The following is a 22,122-nucleotide window of genomic DNA, read 5'->3' as shown; positions in this document are numbered from 1 at the left end:
AATTTTTAACCCTTATAACTTCCTAGCAAAAAAAAATTTTGGTTGCAAAATTGTGCTGATGTAAAGTAAACATGTGGGAAATGTTATGTATTAAGTTTTTTGTGTGCCGTATCGCTGTGATTTAAGGGCATAAAAATTCAAATTTGGAAAATTGCGAAATTTTCAAAATTTTCGCCAAATTTCCGGTTTTTTCACAAATAAACGCAAGTTATTTGAATGCAATTTTACCACTAACATGAAGTACAATATGTCACGAGAAAACAATGTCAGAATCACCAGGATCCATGAAAGCGTTCCAGAGTTATGACCTCATAAAGGTACAGTGGTCAGAATTGTAAAAATTGGCCCGGTAGTTAACGTGCAAACCACCCTTGGTAGTGAAGGGGTTAAAGATCCTCTAGACAGAAAGGCAGATACCTTCCTTAAAAATACCTGGGAGATGGCAGCCGGTTCCTTAAGACAAGCAGTAGCATCAACTTGCACGGCCAGGTCCATGTTGGTCTGGTTGGACCAGTTAGAGTCGCAGTTAAAACAAGGAACATCTAGACAGGCAATCCTTGGGGCCCTACCAATAATCCAGGATGGTGCAGCCTTCCTAGCAGATGCCTCGGCTGATGCAGTCAGAATGGCCGCCAGAGCAGCATGTCTCTCTAATGCGGCTCGGAGAGCCCTGTGGCTAAAGTGCTGGCCGGGAGATATTCAGTCCAGGGCGAAACTCTGTACTATCCCGTGTGAGGGGGAATATTTATTCGGAGCAGTCCTGGACGAACTGCTGGAGAAGGCCGGGGATGATAAGAAAAAATTCCCAAATCTTTGGTCCGCATCTTACCGACGTCCGTTTAACAGAAGGAGATTCGGTCAAGGGAGAAGGTGTAACCCTTCACCTAATAGAGACCGTCCCAGATGGGAGGATAGAAGGAGAAGAGGTACGGGCTTCATGTTCAGGCACTCGTCGAGACAGAACCACTGACTAGCAATTCCCGTGGGGGGTAGACTGTCATCCTTCCTCCCAGCATGGCTACAGGTCACCAATAGTGACTGGGTGCGGAATGTGATATCCACCGGACTCAGGTTGGAGTTCACTCAAGTCCCACGGGATACCTTTAAACCAACACCCTTAAGGTCTTCACCCCTCGAGCAAGCGGCTTTAGAAGCAGAGGTCTTGAATCTGTGTCTGAAAAACGTTCTGATAGAGGTTCCAGAGTCTGAGAGAGGAAGAGGGTTCTACTCTCCCTTATTCCTAATCCAAAAGCCGGATAAAACATTCAGAACGATTATTAATTTACGTTTCCTTAATGAATTTTTGGTTAAACGCACCTTTAAAATGGAGTCCATTAGTTCTACAATAAAGATGCTGTTTGAAGGGTGTTTTATGGCGGTCGTGGACTTGAAAGACGCATACTATCATGTGCCCATTCACACAGATTTCCAGCAGTTCCTGAGAGTGGCGGTATCAATAGACGGTATAATCCGTCATTATCAATATAGAGCCCTTCCCTTTTGTCTCTCAGCAGCTCCCCGGGTATTTACAAAAATAGTGGCCGAAGTTATGGCTCATTTACGGGAAGTTGACATCTTAATTATCCCATACTTAGATGATTTTTTGATTGTGGGAAATTCAGTGGACCATTGTCTATCTCAGATAAAAAAAGCTAAGTCCAGATTAGAGAACCTCGGATGGATAATAAATTACGAGAAGTCCCGATTTCAGCCCTTAAAGGTCCAGAAGTTTCTAGGCTTGCTGTTAAATTCAGAAGCTCAGCAGTGTCTGTTACCCGTAGATAAATTACAGCAGATACAGCAGCAGGTTCTTCGGGCAATCGATAGACCCTCCATGACCCTCAGGCAGGCCATGTCTCTGTTAGGCTGCCTAACCTCATGTATCCCAGCGGTCAAGTGGGCACAATTCCACACTAGGGCCCTTCAGAAAGACATCCTGGTTAATAGCAGAACCTTAGAGGGCTTCTTGCAGGGTCAAGTATTGCTAAGCCCCTCAACTATTACATCTCTTAGGTGGTGGCTCGATGTCAGAAATTTAGCCTCGGGGGTGCCCTGGGTGATACAGATAACCCGCGTAATAACCACAGACGCTAGTCCTTGGGGTTGGGGGCCCATATGGGGGACATAGTGGTACAGGGACAGTGGGACTCCGATGCTGAGACCTCATCTAACCAGAGGGAGCTGCTGGCGATTCAATTGGCCATTAAAAAACTCATTATGTATCTACAGGGCCATCATGTGAGGATACTCTCGGACAACCAGGTAGCGGTAGCCTATGTCAACCACCAAGGTGGAACCCGCTCCAACGCCCTGATGCGGATAACGGAACGTCTCCTTCAGATAGCAGAGAAAAATTTTCTATCTTTAACCGCGCTCCACATCAGTGGAAAAGACAACATGAAGGCAGACTTTCTAAGCTGCAGGGCCCTAAAGCAGGGAGAATGGGCTTTAAACTCAGACATCTACAACCAGATTGTCCGCAAATGGGGTCAACCGGAGGTGGACCTCTTTGCCACCAAAGAAAACAGGAAGGAAAAAACTTTGTTCCCTAAATCCCAGGGAAAATCCACTGGCCGTGGACGCCCTCCTAATAAAATGGGACTTCTCGCTGGCTTATGCTTTTCCGCCTTTGAACCTTCTACCTCTGGTAGTGAGGAAAATCAGGGAAGACGGGGCAAGAGTCATATTGATTGCCCCCTTCTGGCCCAGAAGGACCTGGTTTGAATGGTTGAGGACCATGTCAGTAAGCGATCCCTGGGTACTGCCGAACCTTCCAGATCTCCTCTACCAGGGGCCAGTCAACCACCCACAAGTAGCGGGACTCCGTTTGACAGGACACTATTGAGGGATAGAGGTTTCTCAAAAAATGTAATCGATACACTCCTAAAAAGTAGGAAACAAACCACCACAGGTATCTATGCTAGAACCTGGAGGCGATTCCTGTCCACCTTTTGAGTTTAATACCAGGGATGGAATACCCGTAAAACAGATTCTAGAATTCCTCCAGAGGGGTCTCGAATTGGGCCTCTCCACTAGTACATTGAAAGTACAGGTTTCAGCTTTAGGGGCCCTATTTGCATGCGACATTGCCGGTAACCATTGGGTGGCGAGATTCATTAAGGCAGTTACCAGATCGAGACCCATACTCAAAGATAGGTGTATACCTTGGGACTTAAATTTAGTCCTGACAGCCATGACAGAAAAGCCGTTTGAACCTCTGGATTCTGCCTCACTAAAAATGATATCACTTAAGACAGCCTTTTTGGTAGCAATAACATCTGCACGTAGAATAGGCGACATACAGGCACTTTCCAGATTGCCCCCTTACACAGAATTCTTACAGGATAGAGTAATCCTAAGGCCAGACCCGGCATACCTTCCCAAGGTAGCATCTCATTTTCATAGGACACAAGAAATAGTTCTGCCTTCCTTCCTCCCTAATCCAACCAATCCTAAAGAACAAAAACTTCAGGCTCTAGATGTTAAGAGATGCCTACTTAAATATTTAGCAGCCACAGATCCTTGGAGGAAGGAGAACGCATTATTTTTGTCCTTCCAAGGTCCCAGGAAAGGGTATAGAGTGTCAAAGCGCACGTTAGCGAGGCTATCTCTCTTGCCTACACAGCAGGTGGCGGTCCGGCTCCACAGAACCTGAGCGCGCATTCCACTCGTGCCATGGCATCATCCTGGGCAGAGAGTTCGGGAGTATCAATTGACCAGATATGTAAGGCGGCCACCTGGTCATCTCCTTCCACCTTTTTTAACCACTATCGGTTAGACATGGGTGCCTCCTCAGATCTCACCTTCGGGCTAAGGGTGCTGCAGGCTGTAGTCCCTCCCTAAATTAGTTTACATCTCTGTAATTCTCTCGTGGTGCTGTCATGGGAGTCCGAATAAAGTATTAAGTTACGTACCGGTAACGGTATTTTTCGGAAGCCCATGACAGCACCCTTAGTTCCCTCCCTTGTTCACGTATAAGGGTGCACCCCTTTAGAGGATTGTTTTTGCGAGTTCACCTTATGTGGGAGATGGTTTAAAGAATTGTAAATAGGATAGATAGGTTGTATATATTGTGTATATGCGGTGTACTAACCATGGTAGCCTCTCAAGCTCTGTAATCCAACTGATGCGTGGGAGAGGTGCCGCCCTTTTGTATCTGTAGGTTTCCTGTTCCCGAAGGGCGGATCCCCTCTCTTATGGTGCTGTCATGGGCTTCCGAAAAATACCGTTACGTAACTTAATACTTTCTTCTCTATCTGGGAATATAAGAGTTGCTGATTTGACATAATAATCCAGTAAATGAAATCATATGTGCATGTTTAGACAACATCTGGCTCGAGATGAAATCCCTGAGTCTTCATCTGTGCAAGAATCTTGATGTTTTCCTGAACCCAGCTGGTTGTCAAGGAGACTCCCAATAATCACCGTACGGTAATTCTTGTCTCCACACCAGCCTATCATTTATAGAATCCAGGAAAACGCTTCTATAATTAAGAGCTTTTTTTCTTTTCTTCCCATAGACTGCATTCGATTCCCTCAAGAGAATTCTGACCCCTTTGCTCGACTACCAAGCCGAAGCCATTTCCACAATTGTTTATCTTCATCCATAAAAATGGAGCAGGATCCAACCTCAAATGCATTTCCTGGATTATGCGGTTATGTGTCGCAGATCTGTTCTTTTGCGAAAATAAAAGCTAAAATTGTCTTTGAAACCGAGTCTTAATTGGATGGATTTTAAAGGGCTCATCATAAACATGAAAAGATCACAGCTGTTGAAAAAACTGAAACCAAGCAGTAGTTTAAAATCATAATTGCAAGAGTAATTAGACTGTATTTGTTGTGCACCTTTAATGAAAACAATCAATTTCTCATTTAAAAAAAAAAAAAAAAAAATATATGAGAAAAATTATATATGTATTCATGATAAAAATCATAAAGGCATATAAATATTCTGTAAATGTTTGCAATCAGGAGTGATGTGCCTCTAAAACCATATAATTGCCCAATTCGACCCTCTTAAATAGTTACAGTTACTTGACAAAAATACGTGCAACTAAATTGCTTTACCTGGTGTAAATGCCGCTATTTTCCCGAATCTTGGATCGTTTTTCTTTGTTCCTGATCCTCTCTATTCCTGAGACATGGCACCATCTTCCCTGTATATAAATCATGTTGTTTTTTTGGACAACTGAGAGTGGTCTTCAAGAAGACGCTAACAGAAAAAAGTTAAGGTTTATGCCCACTTCGCTAAAAAAAATGGATTTATATTTAGGGAAGAAGGGGGTCATATCTAAGAAATGGAGAGACGTGGGAACAAAAGAAAAACAGCGCCATATTCAGGAGAGCAGTGCCATTTGTATGTGGTAAAAAAAATACCAGTCCTCGGGTACCTTTTGGGAAACCCTTCCATTATGTGTAACTGGTCAGAGGCATCATCCTACTTGAGAAAATGATTGCATGCATTTGTAAAGGGGTGAAGAGGAAGACGAGTCAGAAGGGGGTTCTCTCTCCTGTTCCGTGTCCGGAACCACATAGCCGGGCAGCAGGGTTGCCGGGGGGGGGGGGGGGGGGAAAACTTACTGACTTGGACCGACTGCACTATGTGACTGAAAGGAGCAGTGGGGGAAGTGAAGGTGCAGTGGATCGGAAGCTATGCAGGCTGAGGGCGCGAAAGCAGAGCACGCCAGAGGCAGAGCAGCGCGCGTCACGTAAGAAGCAGGCTGCAGCACCGCGCTCCAGGAGAGAGAGAACTCCACGTCGGAGGACGGGGGCTGAAGGACGAGATATAGAAAGTGCTGTCTGTGAGTACGTGGACTTGGTAGCCCCTGTGAACAGAGGAGGCTTTCCCCCTGACCGTGCAGAGACTTAGAGCAGGGGAGACTCAGGTTCACAGCGTCTCCCTGCTTACTGCTTTAACCCTGGAGTTCCAGGTTTCAAAGAGAGGAGAGACTACAGAGACTTCAAGTGCCGCTGTTGACGGTGCCAATGTTGGAGAACGAGACCCTGCAATCAAGACTTCACCGGACTGATGTTACAAGAATTCCCGTTTAACCATTTCTAGTCTGCTTAATTGTTTCATAGCTTTACCTAGCCTCTTGTGTACTGTTTTACCGTACTTTTAACCCCCACTGCTTCTCCCTGTGTGGAGAGTCTATCCCCTGTAAATAAACCCTTTAACTCTTGATCTGTCTCTGATCTGTGGTGACATCATCAGTACCTGCAGATTATTAAACATTGTAACATAATGGTGACAATGCCTTTAATCTGTTTATAATGAAGTGCACACAACATTCTCGGAGAAAAAAACTGAATATATGACCTTGAGTCATCATCCTGTTTTCAGTCATTTCTTATATATATCCATAGGAAATTGGATGAAAACCAACATGGCTGCCCTTTCTATGCTAAGTCTTCCACGATAAAGCCAGCTTTTAATTATCAGCTCTCTGACCTGGCTAATAAAAGAGATTTTCAGCCACGCCCATGACTTCCATATGCACTAACACAGCAGATACGGGAATCCTCAGCTGCTGGGTCCGGCCACTGCTTCAAGACTTTAGATTTGCTCTTTGAAAGGTCTTTTTGTAATGATGATGATCAGTAAGTGAGGAATGATGTGATAGTACAAGCTCTCAAATTAATGACCCCTAATTACTGTAAAATCTGCTCTGGAGGGTCCTTCTGAGGATGTACTGACCATCTGCTGAGCATCCTGCTCCTTACAAGGACCATTACTAGGCTCGGTTTTCAACAGTCATAATATTATAAAATGGCATAATGGGCTTTCACTCAAGATAGAATACAGCAGCGTTTAACCACTTTTTGGCAGATTGTTGAATCACTGTGACAAAGTTTTGATTCCTATTTAAAGCAGATGTGAGTGCGGATATCAGGGGAGGCCTGGGTGAACCTTGTCACAGCAATCCAACAACCTCTTACATAACCTCATAAACTCCCATATAGTGAGTAGAGATGATGATTATATGATGATGAGAATCAATTCGCAGGAACCTGATCCAGCAGCCAGGTCAGTAGTCCATGTCTGCCAGAACGGAGCCCTGCGATCCCCCTCCTACATGATGGGATCCCCTGATCCCCTTCTGATTGGTCAGACCAGAACGACATCATGTGCATGTCACTCATTCCACAACGATGTTGCGCTGGAGCTACAAATCGGAATCAAGATTCCGGAAGGCGGTTTATATGGCTTTCATCTGCCAGTCAAGGACTATGGACCAGGCTGCTGGACCAAGGTCCTGCAAATGCATTCCAGTCAGTATATAACCTCACACATCACTATACAGTAGAGCCAGTATACTGTATATAACCTCACACATCACCAGAGAGCCAGTATACTGTATAAAACCTAACACACCACCCTAGAACCAGTATAACGGCAAATAACCTCACACACTAATGGCGATCTAGAATACCTCTATTTAACATAAATAATGTCACACACATCACCATAGAGCCAGTGTACTGTATATAACGTACTGTATATAACCTCACACATCACCATAGAGCCAGTGTACTGTATATAACCTCACACATCACCATAGAGCCAGTATACTGTATATAACCTCACACATCACTATAGAGAACGGATAGATCCAAAGTTGTGACAGTCCGGTTACATTTTTTTTTTTTTTTTCGTATATGTACCTACCGTCAATGTAATGCCTTTATGCATCTGTATCTATACTTGTTCCTGCCTTGCTGCTGTAATGCTCTGAATTTCCCCATGGTGGGACGATTAAAGGATTATCTTATCTTATCTTAGAGCCAGTATACTGTATATGACCTCACACATCACCATAGAGCCAGTATACTGTATATAACCTCACACATCACTATAGAGCCAGTATACTGTATATAACCTCACACATCACCATAGAGCCAGTATACTGTATATGACCTCACACATCACCATAGAGCCAGTATACTGTATATGACCTCACACATCACCATAGAGCCAGTATACTGTATATAACCTCACACATCACTATAGAGCCAGTATACTGTATATAACCTCACACATCACCATAGAGCCAGTATACTGTATATAACCTCACACATCACCATAGAGCCAGTATACTGTATATAACCTCACACATCACTATAGAGCCAGTATAGTGTATATAACCTCACACATCACTATAGAGCCAGTATACTGTATATAACCTCACACATCACCATAGAGCCAGTATACTGTATATAACCTCACACATCACCATAGAGCCAGTATACTGTATATAACCTCACACATCACCATAGAGCCAGTATACTGTATATAACCTCACACATCACTATAGAGCCAGCATACTGTATATAACCTCACACATCACTATACAGCTAGTATACTGTATATAACCTCACACATCACCATAGAGCCAGTATACTGTATATAACCTCACACATCACTATAGAGCAAGTATACTGTATATAACCTCACACATCACCATAGAGCCAGTATACTGTATATAACCTCACACATCACCATAGAGCCAGTATACTGTATATAACCTCACACATCACTATAGAGCAAGTATACTGTATATAACCTCACACATCACTATAGAGCCAGTATACTGTATATAACCTCACACATCACTATAGAGCCAGTATACTGTATATAACCTCACACATCACCATAGAGCCAGTATACTGTATATAACCTCACACATCACTATAGAGCAAGTATACTGTATATAACCTCACACATCACCATAGAGCCAGTATACTGTATATAACCTCACACATCACCATAGAGCCAGTATACTGTATATAACCTCACACATCACTATAGAGCAAGTATACTGTATATAACCTCACACATCACCATAGAGCCAGTATACTGTATATAACCTCACACATCACCAGTATACTGTATATAACCTCACACATCACTATAGAGCCAGTATACTGTATATAACCTCACACATCACCATAGAGCCAGTATACTGTATATAACCTCACACATCACTATAGAGCAAGTATACTGTATATAACCTCACACATCACCATATAGCCAGTATACTGTATATAACCTCACACATCACCATATAGCCAGTATACTGTATATAACCTCACACATCACCATATAGCCAGTATACTGTATATAATCTCACACATCACAATAGAGCCAGTATACTGTATATAACTTCACACATCACCATAGAGCCAGTATACTGTATATAACCTCACACATCACAATAGAGCCAGTATACTGTATATAACCTCACACATCACCATTGAGCCAGTATACTGTATATAACCTCACACATCACCAGTATACTGTATATAACCTCACACATCCCTATAGAGCCAGTATACTGTATATAACCTCACACATCACCATAGAGCCAGTATACTGTATATAACCTCACACATCACCATAGAGCCAGTATACTGTATATAACCTCACACATCACCATAGAGCCAGTATACTGTATATAACCTCACACATCACTATAGAGCCAGTATACTGTATATAACCTCACACATCACCATATAGCCAGTATACTGTATATAACCTCACACATCACCATATAGCCAGTATACTGTATATAACCTCACACATCACTATAGAGCCAGTATACTGTATATAACCTCACACATCACCATAGAGCCAGTATACTGTATATAGCCTCACACATCACCATAGAGCCAGTGTACTGTATATAACGTACTGTATATAACCTCACACATCACCATAGAGCCAGTGTACTGTATATAACCTCACACATCACCATAGAGCCAGTATACTGTATATAACCTCACACATCACCATAGAGCCAGTATACTGTATATAACCTCACACATCACCATAGAGCCAGTATACTGTATATAACCTCACACATCACCAGTATACTGTATATAACCTCACACATCACCATAGAGCCAGTGTACTGTATATAACCTCACACATCACCATAGAGCCAGTATACTGTATATAACCTCACACATCACTATAGAGAACGGATAGATCCAAAGTTGTGACAGTCCGGTTACATTTTTTTTTTTTTTTATTTCGTATATGTACCTACCGTCAATGTAATGCCTTTATGCATCTGTATCTATACTTGTTCCTGCCTTGCTGCTGTAATGCTCTGAATTTCCCCATGGTGGGACGATTAAAGGATTATCTTATCTTATCTTATCTTAGAGCCAGTATACTGTATATAACCTCACACATCACCATAGAGCCAGTATACTGTATATGACCTCACACATCACCATAGAGCCAGTATACTGTATATAACCTCACACATCACCATAGAGCCAGTATACTGTATATGACCTCACACATCACCATAGAGCCAGTATACTGTATATAACCTCACACATCACTATAGAGCCAGTATACTGTATATAACCTCACACATCACCATATAGCCAGTATACTGTATATAACCTCACACATCACCATATAGCCAGTATAATGTATATAACCTCACACATCACTATAGAGCCAGTATACTGTATATAACCTCACACATCACCATATAGCCAGTATACTGTATATAACCTCACACATCACCATATAGCCAGTATAATGTATATAACCTCACACATCACTATAGAGCCAGTATACTGTATATAACCTCACACATCACCATATAGCCAGTATACTGTATATAACCTCACACATCACCATATAGCCAGTATACTGTATATAACCTCACACATCACCATATAGCCAGTATACTGTATATAACCTCACACATCACCATATAGCCAGTATACTGTATATAATCTCACACATCACAATAGAGCCAGTATACTGTATATAACCTCACACATCACCATAGAGCCAGTATACTGTATATAACCTCACACATCACAATAGAGCCAGTATACTGTATATAACCTCACACATCACCATTGAGCCAGTATACTGTATATAACCTCACACATCACCAGTATACTGTATATAACCTCACACATCCCTATAGAGCCAGTATACTGTATATAACCTCACACATCACTATAGAGCCAGTATACTGTATATAACCTCACACATCACCATAGAGCCAGTATACTGTATATAACCTCACACATCACCATAGAGCCAGTATACTGTATATAACCTCACACATCACCATAGAGCCAGTATACTGTATATAACCTCACACATCACCATAGAGCCAGTATACTGTATATAACCTCACACATCACTATAGAGCCAGTATACTGTATATAACCTCACACATCACCATATAGCCAGTATACTGTATATAACCTCACACATCACCATATAGCCAGTATACTGTATATAACCTCACACATCACTATAGAGCCAGTATACTGTATATAACCTCACACATCACCATAGAGCCAGTATACTGTATATAGCCTCACACATCACCATAGAGCCAGTGTACTGTATATAACGTACTGTATATAACCTCACACATCACCATAGAGCCAGTGTACTGTATATAACCTCACACATCACCATAGAGCCAGTATACTGTATATAACCTCACACATCACCATAGAGCCAGTATACTGTATATAACCTCACACATCACCAGTATACTGTATATAACCTCACACATCACCATAGAGCCAGTGTACTGTATATAACCTCACAAATCACCATAGAGCCAGTATACTGTATATAACCTCACACATCACTATAGAGAACGGATAGATCCAAAGTTGTGACAGTCCGGTTACATTTTTTTTTTTTTTTATTTCGTATATGTACCTACCGTCAATGTAATGCCTTTATGCATCTGTATCTATACTTGTTCCTGCCTTGCTGCTGTAATGCTCTGAATTTCCCCATGGTGGGACGATTAAAGGATTATCTTATCTTATCTTATCTTATCTTAGAGCCAGTATACTGTATATAACCTCACACATCACCATAGAGCCAGTATACTGTATATAACCTCACACATCACTATAGAGCCAGTATACTGTATATAACCTCACACATCACTATAGAGCCAGTATACTGTATATAACCTCACGCATCACCATAGAGCCAGTATACTGTATATAACTTCACACATCACCATAGAGCCAGTATACTGTATATAACCTCACACATCACTATAGAGCCAGTATACTGTATATAACCTCACACATCACTATAGAGCCAGTATACTGTATATAACCTCACGCATCACCATAGAGCCAGTATACTGTATATAACTTCACACATCACCATAGAGCCAGTATACTGTATATAACCTCACACATCACTATAGAGCCAGTATACTGTATATAACCTCACACATCACCATAGAGCCAGTATACTGTATATAACCTCACACATCACTATAGAGCCAGTATACTGTATATAACCTCACACATCACTATAGAGCCAGTATACTGTATATAACCTCACACATCACCATAGAGCCAGTATACTGTATATAACCTCACACATCACAATAGAGCCAGTATACTGTATATAACCTCACACATCACCATAGAGCCAGTATACTGTATATAACCTCACACATCACCATAGAGCCAGTATACTGTATATAACCTCACACATCACCATAGAGCCAGTATACTGTATATAACCTCACACATCACTATAGAGCCAGTGTACTGTATATAACCTCACACATCACTATAGAGCCAGTATACTGTATATAACCTCACACATCACCATATAGCCAGTATACTGTATATAACCTCACACATCACCATAGAGCCAGTATACTGTATATAACCTCACACATCACTATAGAGCAAGTATACTGTATATAACCTCACACATCACCATAGAGCCAGTATACTGTATATAACCTCACACATCACCAGTATACTGTATATAACCTCACACATCACTATAGAGCCAGTATACTGTATATAACCTCACACATCACCATAGAGCCAATATACTGTATATAACCTCACATATCACCATAGAGCCAGTATACTGTATATAACCTCACATATCACCATAGAGCCAGTATACTGTATATAACCTCACACATCACTATAGAGCAAGTATACTGTATATAACCTCACAAACCATAGAGACAGTATACTGTATATAACCTCACACATCACCATAGAGCCAGTATACTGTATATAACCTCACACATCACCATATAGCCAGTATACTGTATATAACCTCACACATCACAATAGAGCCAGTATACTGTATATAACCTCTCACATCACCATAGAGCCAGTATACTGTATATAACCTCACACATCACCATAGAGCCAGTATACTGTATATAACCTCACATATCACCATAGAGCCAGTATACTGTATATAACCTCACACATCACCATAGAGCCAGTATACTGTATATAACCTCACACATCACTATAGAGCAAGTATACTGTATATAACCTCTCACATCACCATAGAGCCAGTATACTGTATATAACCTCACACATCACCATAGAGCCAGTATACTGTATATAACCTCACATATCACTATAGAGCCAGTATACTGTATATAACCTCACACATCACTATAGAGCAAGTATACTGTATATAACCTCTCACATCACTATAGAGCAAGTATACTGTATATAACCTCTCACATCACCATAGAGCCAGTATACTGTATATAACCTCACACATCACCATAGAGCCAGTATACTGTATATAACCTCACACATCACCATATAGCCAGTATACTGTATATAACCTCACACATCACTATAGAGCAAGTATACTGTATATAACCTCACACATCACTATAGAGCAAGTATACTGTATATAACCTCACACATCACCATAGAGCCAGTATACTGTATATAACCTCACACATCACTATAGAGCAAGTATACTGTATATAACCTCACAAACCATAGAGACAGTATACTGTATATAACCTCACACATCACCATAGAGCCAGTATACTGTATATAACCTCACATATCACCATAGAGCCAGTATACTGTATATAACCTCACACATCACTATAGAGCAAGTATACTGTATATAACCTCACACATCACTATAGAGCCAGTATACTGTATATGACCTCACACATCACTATAGAGCCAGTATACTGTATATGACCTCACACATCACTATAGAGCAAGTATACTGTATATAACCTCACACATCACTATAGAGCCAGTATACTGTATATAACCTCACACATCACTATAGAGCAAGTATACTGTATATAACCTCACAAACCATAGAGACAGTATACTGTATATAACCTCACACATCACCATAGAGCCAGTATACTGTATATAACCTCACATATCACCATAGAGCCAGTATACTGTATATAACCTCACACATCACTATAGAGCAAGTATACTGTATATAACCTCACAAACCATAGAGACAGTATACTGTATTTAACCTCACACATCACCATAGAGCCAAGAAAAAAGAGGGGGAGAAGCCAGCGCTGCTTGTGGTCAGAACGTAATACATAAAGTGTGAAAACACACATTGGTTTCTATCTGTATTCAAAAATGAGACATTTAGCAAAAAATTGATCAATTGTTTGAGCTACCCCGCCACGTCAAGGCAGTCTCGTATGGGGAGTCCTACTCTATGTTTTTTATGTTCGCTGTGCCATTGCGGCCTCCTAAATGTATAAAAGCAAGACCTCATTACATGCACACTGTACCTCAAGCATTTCAAAATCGTTCCTAGGGCACCAGAGAACAAGCGCAGATAAAGGTTAGCCAGGTCCATGCAGACATTTCAGGTCCAACCTCCACACTGCCTGACCAGCACCACAGATAAAGGACGATCCAGGCCCAGATACAGGTGCGTAATCAAATAAAGCCTAGGGCAGGGCAGGGCCGCTGTTAATGTGAACAGCAGCCTAGATCAATCACTAAGAAAACAGAAAGAATAGCGTACATGACCCAGCGCGCACGGCTACAGTGGTGGTCAGCCACAAAACCAATATCAAGAAAAAAGAGGGGGAGAAGCCAGCGCTGCTTGTGGTCAGAACGTAATACATAAAGTGTGAAAACACACATTGGTTTCTATCTGTATTCAAAAATGAGACATTTAGCAAAAAATTGATCAATTGTTTGAGCTACCCCGCCACGTCAAGGCAGTCTCGTATGGGGAGTCCTACTCTGTGTTTTTTATGTTCGCTGTGCCATTGCGGCCTCCTAAATGTATAAAAGCAAGACCTCATTACATGCACACTGTACCTCAAGCATTTCAAAATCGTTCCTAGGGCACCAGAGAACAAGCGCAGATAAAGGTTAGCCAGGTCCATGCAGACATTTCAGGTCCAACCTCCACACTGCCTGACCAGCACCACAGATAAAGGACGATCCAGGCCCAGATACAGGTGCGTAATCAAATAAAGCCTAGGGCAGGGCAGGGCCGCTGTTAATGTGAACAGCAGCCTAGATCAATCACTAAGAAAACAGAAAGAATAGCGTACATGACCCAGCGCGCACGGCTACAGTGGTGGTCAGCCACAAAACCAATATCAAGAAAAAAGAGGGGGAGAAGCCAGCGCTGCTTGTGGTCAGAACGTAATACATAAAGTGTGAAAACACACATTGGTTTCTATCTGTATTCAAAAATGAGACATTTAGCAAAAAATTGATCAATTGTTTGAGCTAAGCCAGTATAGTGTATATAACCTCACACATCACCATAGAGCCAGTATACTGTATATAACCTCACACATCACCATATAGCCAGTATACTGTATATAACCTCACACATCACAATAGAGCCAGTATACTGTATATAACCTCTCACATCACCATAGAGCCAGTATACTGTATATAACCTCACACATCACCATATAGCCAGTATACTGTATATAACCTCACACATCACCATATAGCCAGTATACTGTATATAACCTCACACATCACTATAGAGCAAGTATACTGTATATAACCTCACACATCACCATAGAGCCAGTATACTGTATATAACCTCACACATCACCATAGAGCCAGTATACTGTATATAACCTCACACATCACTATAGAGCCAGTATACTGTATATAACCTCACACATCACTATAGAGCCAGTATACTGTATATAACCTCACACATCACTATAGAGCCAGTATACTGTATATAACCTCACACATCACCATATAGCCAGTATACTGTATATAACCTCACACATCACCATATAGCCAGTATACTGTATATAACCTCACACATCACCATATAGCCAGTATACTGTATATAACCTCACACATCACAATAGAGCCAGTATACTGTATATAACCTCTCACATCACCATAGAGCCAGTATACTGTATATAACCTCACACATCACCATAGAGCCAGTATACTGTATATAACCTCACACATCACCATAGAGCCAGTATACTGTATATAACCTCACACATCACCATAGAGCCAGTATACTGTATATAACCTCACACATCACCAGTATACTGTATATAACCTCACACATCACCATAGAGCCAGTATACTGTATATAACCTCACACATCACCAGTATACTGTATATAACCTCACACATCACCATAGAGCCAGTATACTGTATATAACCTCACACATCACCATAGAGCCAGTATACTGTATATAACCTCACACATCACCATAGAGCCAGCGTTCTGTATAGAACCTCACACATCACCACAGCCAGTATACTGTATATAACCTCACATATCACTATAGAGCCATTACGCCTCCATTCAATCTTTCTCCATTTACTTGAATTGAGCTGTTGTGCATTTCTCCTCCACAGCAGGTGGACTGAGCGGCGCTGTGCGGAGAAAATAGTTAACGGGAGACAAAGCTAAATTAGTGCAGCAGCCCCTTCATTTTCAAGATTATTACATTTACAAGAGGAGTATCACCAGTTAAATATGTGCTTTTGACATACAAGCACTGGCTGCATGGAAATCTGGTCACATAGTGAAATGGGCTGGCTAGTTTGCAAAGTTTTTGGCTTCTCTGCCTCTTAGATTGAAACATATACTATAAGTACTATATATGGATTCTGAAAAGAAAACAGGGTTTTAGGATTTTACATTTATAATTCTGTAAAGAAAAGGTATCATCCCAGTAACATAAACTAAGAAAGGCATTCCTGGGTTGTGCCAAGATACTTACATACTGCACCCAGTATATAGAGGTTATATGCTGCCCCCTTGTGTGCAGATGCCAGAATACAAAATACCCTAACTTCTCAGAAAATAGCAGTTTGCTAATATAACGTTCCTTTTACCTGATCAAATATCCCAAATCTACTGACCTCTCTGCCAGGAGAGATTAATATTCCCACTTGAGTTGTCTACAGATGTCACACAGGCTTATGTTTCTAGAAACTATAAGTCACGTACGGATGATATGATATTAGCATATTTGAGATCTCTATGATTGTTAACAATGTCGCTCATCGGGACAGGGGAGCCCTGCACATTTCTAAATGTTTGCACAAATGTACTCCAGTCCTGCTCCTTAGGGTATGTGCAGGCGTTGAGTAAACACTGTGGGTTGGGCGCTGAGTACTTGTGCTCATGGCTCATCCACAGAGACGGACATGCAGCGCGTCTCTCCAGACCGCAGCATGTCAATTTCTCATGTGGAGATGTGACTCTCTGCAAGAGAAATTTCACCCATACAATCTATTGGATGCAGTGAATCACCACAGTTCAGTGAACACATGCAGATTCACCTGCGTTCAATAGACGGCAGCACTTTGGACGCAGCAAACATTTGCTGCGTCCAAAGAGCACTGCCAGTTCCGGATCGCCGGCACATACCCTCAGAGTATTTTTTTTTTACAACAGAAATTTTTGTGTAAATATTATAGATGAATGCAAGATTTTAGTGGAAGATGCAGCTTTTTGCTGTAAAAAGGAACAAAAAAGGTATAAGACAAAAATAAAAGTTACTTTTTGATTTTGCAAAAAAATCATGACCCCACATGCGCCATTTTGAAGAATTGGGAGCTAAAATGGGCAAAAAAAATAGCACAATGCAAAAAAGAAAGAGGTCTTTAAAAGAAAAAAACCTACAAATGATGAATCGGGCCCTATATGTCTTTTACTCTTCTGTGCATTATCATCAGTCAGTCTCCTTTCTCATCTGGCAGCTGTAAATATAGTTAACAAGAAGTTTCTTGCTAAGGCCGGGGTCACACTAGCGAGGAATACGGCCGAGTGAGAGGCGCTAAAAGCACGCATTACACACGGACCAATGATTCTCTATGGGGTCCCTTGCACCAGCCGTATATTTCTCATCCGTATTCTACGCTCCGTGCCAATCGCAGCATGCTGCGATTGTCAGCGTACTACGGCCGTAATACGCCAATGCAAGTCTATGGGTGCGCAAAAAATACGGATTACACACGGACCACACATGTGACTTGCGAGAAATACGCACCCGGTGTCTTAGCAAAGCCGGCAATTCAGTGCACTATACAGTAAACTCACACTGACAGGTTTAATAAAGAAACGAAAGAATAGATATAGACACATAGAATACATACATTATATATATATATATATATATACACATATATATACACACACACATGCATTCTATGTGTCTATATCTATTCTTTGGTTTCTGTTAGAAACCCTGTCATAGGGCTCCATTATATGTCCATTTTGCAAGCCTGCGAGAAAATCTCGCCATACGGATGCCATACGGATTCCATACGGATGCTTACATGCGCAAAATACGCAACCACACCTTGATTACGGATGACATATGGAGCACTGTTTAGGGGCCATTCATCCGTATTACGCATGTAAAATACTGACCGTATTTTGCGTTGTTTAGTGTGACCCCGCCGGCCTAATTTGTATTTCCTCTCTAGCAGCAATAAATAAAATTCAGTGTAAGGGTATGTGCCCACGTTGCTGTTTTCTTGCAGATCCGCAGCAGATTTTCCGCGCAGAATCGCTGCAGATCCGCAAGTGTGAGATGAAACAATGTTATTCAATGAGAAAAAAAAATTGCTGTGCACATGCTGTGGAAAATTCCGCACGGAATCCGCAGTGGTTTATTTTCCGCAGCATGTCAATTCTTTTTGCGGATCCGCATGCGTTTTACACCCATTGAATTAATGAAATCCGCAAGGGTAAAAAAAAAAACGCATGCCAATCTGCAACAAATCTGCACTAAGTCAGCACAAAAAACGCAAAAAATCCGCAAAAAGCACGCGGATTTCTATATGCGTTTTCTGGCAAGAGATGCAGAATCCGCTCAGGAAATTCCTGAGCCCAATCCGCCAAGTGTACACATACCCCCCATTAAAGCTGTAAACATAGTCCTTAGTAATCTGATTAATTGGTCTCCTTCCCCTGCTGGCAGCTGTAAATATAGTCCCCAGTAAGTTAACATACAGAGAATTATATCATATTTCTACCATGCAGTCTAGAGCAGTGAAAAGAGTTGTACTGCGCAGGATCTGTCCCTCTCCTGATAAGCAGGCCAAAAGCTATTTCTACTGGCTGCTCTGCATTGAGCAGAGGATCACTATGTAAAAACTATAGGGCGAATGACTGAGCATGTGTGTCTAGCAGCATTTGGTTTAGCGGGTGGATGTTCACAATGCTGTGTGCTCTACACACCTGTGGCACCATACTGTATAAGGCCAGTTTCACATGTCCTGATATTTTCGGTACCAGAAAAAACGGTACTGGAGATATCCGTGTGTCAATTTGTCACATTGGTGTGACATCCGTGTGCACCATCCATGTGTGATCCGTGTGCTGTCCGTATGCTGTCCGTGTATTGAAACAATTTGTTTCAATGTTAAACCTATGACTTAAAATGCACACGGATGGCACACAGACGGCACACGGACGCCATCCGTGTGCGGTACGTGTTTACACGGACCCTTTGACTTGTATGGGTCCGTGTGATCCGTGCTGTTGCTCAAAAACAGACATGTCAGCGTGTTTTGCACACGGACACACAGTCTATGAAAATACGCTGACATGTACAAAGACCCATTCATTTCAATTAGTAGTTGTGCGTCAGTGTCTCCGGTACGTGAGAAAACTGTCACCACATGTACTGGAGCCACTGATGTGTGAAACCGGCCTAAGTAAATATCATTCTCCACTTGTTCGTATTTTAATGCACGTAAATTGCAAGTATTGCTATTTTTCTGATCTGTGCCATGAATAGATGCCAGTGTGACAACCCTCTTAATTAACTGGCAAGATAAGAAAATACAATCAGCGATCAGAGCTGCGTTTTTGGCATCTGGAGATTTCGGTGTTCAAGATGTGGCGAATACAAACTCTATGCACAATGATGGAAACTACATATTTAGCTATATGATGGGAAATAAGAGTGGAGATCATGAAAAAAAGCACAAAATTAAATAAGACGTTCTATAAATGCAGTTTACTTGTTTTTGTTCCTCATCTGCACAGCGTACATTTATCTTGTCCTCGAAAATTTCAACAGAAGTTTTGCCATCTGTTTACCGCCCGTTCACACTCGAGTGTCAACCGTTAAACATATTTCAATAAAGATAGAAGTACAGAACGTGTTGATACAATCATACAGGGAGATATATCCGATCCGCTTCCCAACGTGGTCATTTCTATTTCTTTACTCAAACAAATGTTATAGAACTCAGATTAATACACAAAAGGCAATAAAATATTAACAAAAAGAAAGGGAAAAAAATCCAGCTTCCAAAAACAAATATTAACCCTTTGGTCAATGTTACAAATTTCATGTACAAACATGTAAGTTAAATTTTCATTGCATGCAGTCACCATATGAGTTTACTGCATACTATTTATACATGGAACTTTATAATAAATGTATTCAATGAGCGCCCTCTAGTGGTGACTGTAGGCCAGCACAAATTTATCATTTAAAAAGTGTCAGACAGAGATCAGTATAAACATATTTGGGGTGATGGTGACACAGGATGCATGGTTCAAAAATCTGCAATGATAATTCTGCTATTTAGATAATGGCATTTTAGATAATGGTATTTTGTTTACCTGTCAATCTCCACCGGCGTTACAGCGATTCTTGGTAGTGGAAAAAGGGGTAAGGTGGTGGGCCTGTTAATGTAATCTGGGGTCTTTGCCCTCCGGACCTGCCTCTGGTGCAGAGGGGGTAATTGTAGTGTCCCAGAGCAGAACCGTTTTCCTTTCCATAAGTCTATTCCAATGTTATAACCATAGGAGCTGTAAGATTTGCTCAGGAAACAATCTGATAAATCCTTTGCGTTCTGCATTAAAAAAAAAATATTATTATAGATATCTATTTAAGAGAATATACCTCTCAGATAAAGACATGGTAACATATGTGTTTTATGTTTAGAGTTTTACATGAACAACTGTATGGTATAACACAGCATGCATATTTTCCTGCCAAAATAATTGATACTAAAATAGAACATAGTAGACGTTATGGTGTCCATTGCCCACCATTTTTATCAATCGTACAATTAATTTTACATGTTATAGATGCGCCTTTTCTGGGGTGGCTGGGGGCAGATGTTTGTAGCCGGGGGGCAATAACCATGGTCCCTCTCTAGGCTATTAATATACGCCCTCACTCGCTGGCTTTCCCTCTCTGGCAGAGAAAATACAGTGGGAGCCCACACAATTTTTTTCAATTAATTTACCCGTTAATTTAACACCTACATGTCCCAAATTTTACACACACCCACTAATCTAATTATTCGGCAAAGACATATAAGAAACTAAAAGCAATGAAATGGTTTACTGTATGTAAATCATGTGTCATTTTATGTCGGGTTCTGTAATAATTTTACAGAAGCCGGCAATTGATTTAGCAGCTATTATGGTATGTATATATAAGTAAATGTAATCTGTGGAAGCGCCTTTGCAGCACGAAACGATCGTCGTTGCTATCTCCTTTTTGCACCCGTTCTCCCGCTGATATGCTTTTATAATAAAGCCTTGACTACACTACCCGGTGAGTGCCGTTCTTTTTCTACTATTCTACTATTTTTTGCTATGTGGATTAGCTTATATTCCATGAATGTGCACCTAAGGGTAAAACAGTTGTATTGCCGGCTGCGTCTCTTTCATACACGTATGATGGTTCGGATGTGTGGACTATTGTGATGGTGCGCTCGCCTTCTATTTCTGGATTTTGTGTATATATATATATATATATATATATATATATATATATATATCTATTCTTTCGTTTGTGTTTTAACTTTTCATTGGGATTTAACCTG

General features: G+C 41.1%; 1 protein-coding gene across 2 annotated transcripts in view; it reads right to left on the bottom strand.

The window, feature by feature from the left end:
- The window catches only part of PDE4B (phosphodiesterase 4B), a 577,622-nt gene that overhangs the window by 450,990 nt on the left and 104,510 nt on the right, over positions 1 to 22,122 (bottom strand). For both annotated transcript variants that reach the window (XM_073544721.1, XM_073544720.1), the window contains exon 3: positions 20,906 to 21,138. In XM_073544721.1, coding sequence (XP_073400822.1) covers positions 20,906 to 21,138 — 233 coding nt within the window. The remainder of the gene's footprint in view (positions 1 to 20,905; positions 21,139 to 22,122) is intronic.

The sequence above is a fragment of the Dendrobates tinctorius genome, unplaced genomic scaffold (genome assembly GCF_039654945.1).
Source record: "Dendrobates tinctorius isolate UK_male_01 unplaced genomic scaffold, ASM3965494v1 ptg000138l, whole genome shotgun sequence".
Taxonomy (NCBI): Eukaryota; Metazoa; Chordata; class Amphibia; order Anura; family Dendrobatidae; genus Dendrobates; species Dendrobates tinctorius.
Note: the sequence above shows the minus strand (reverse complement) of the source record. Positions and strands in the feature narration are given on the sequence as shown.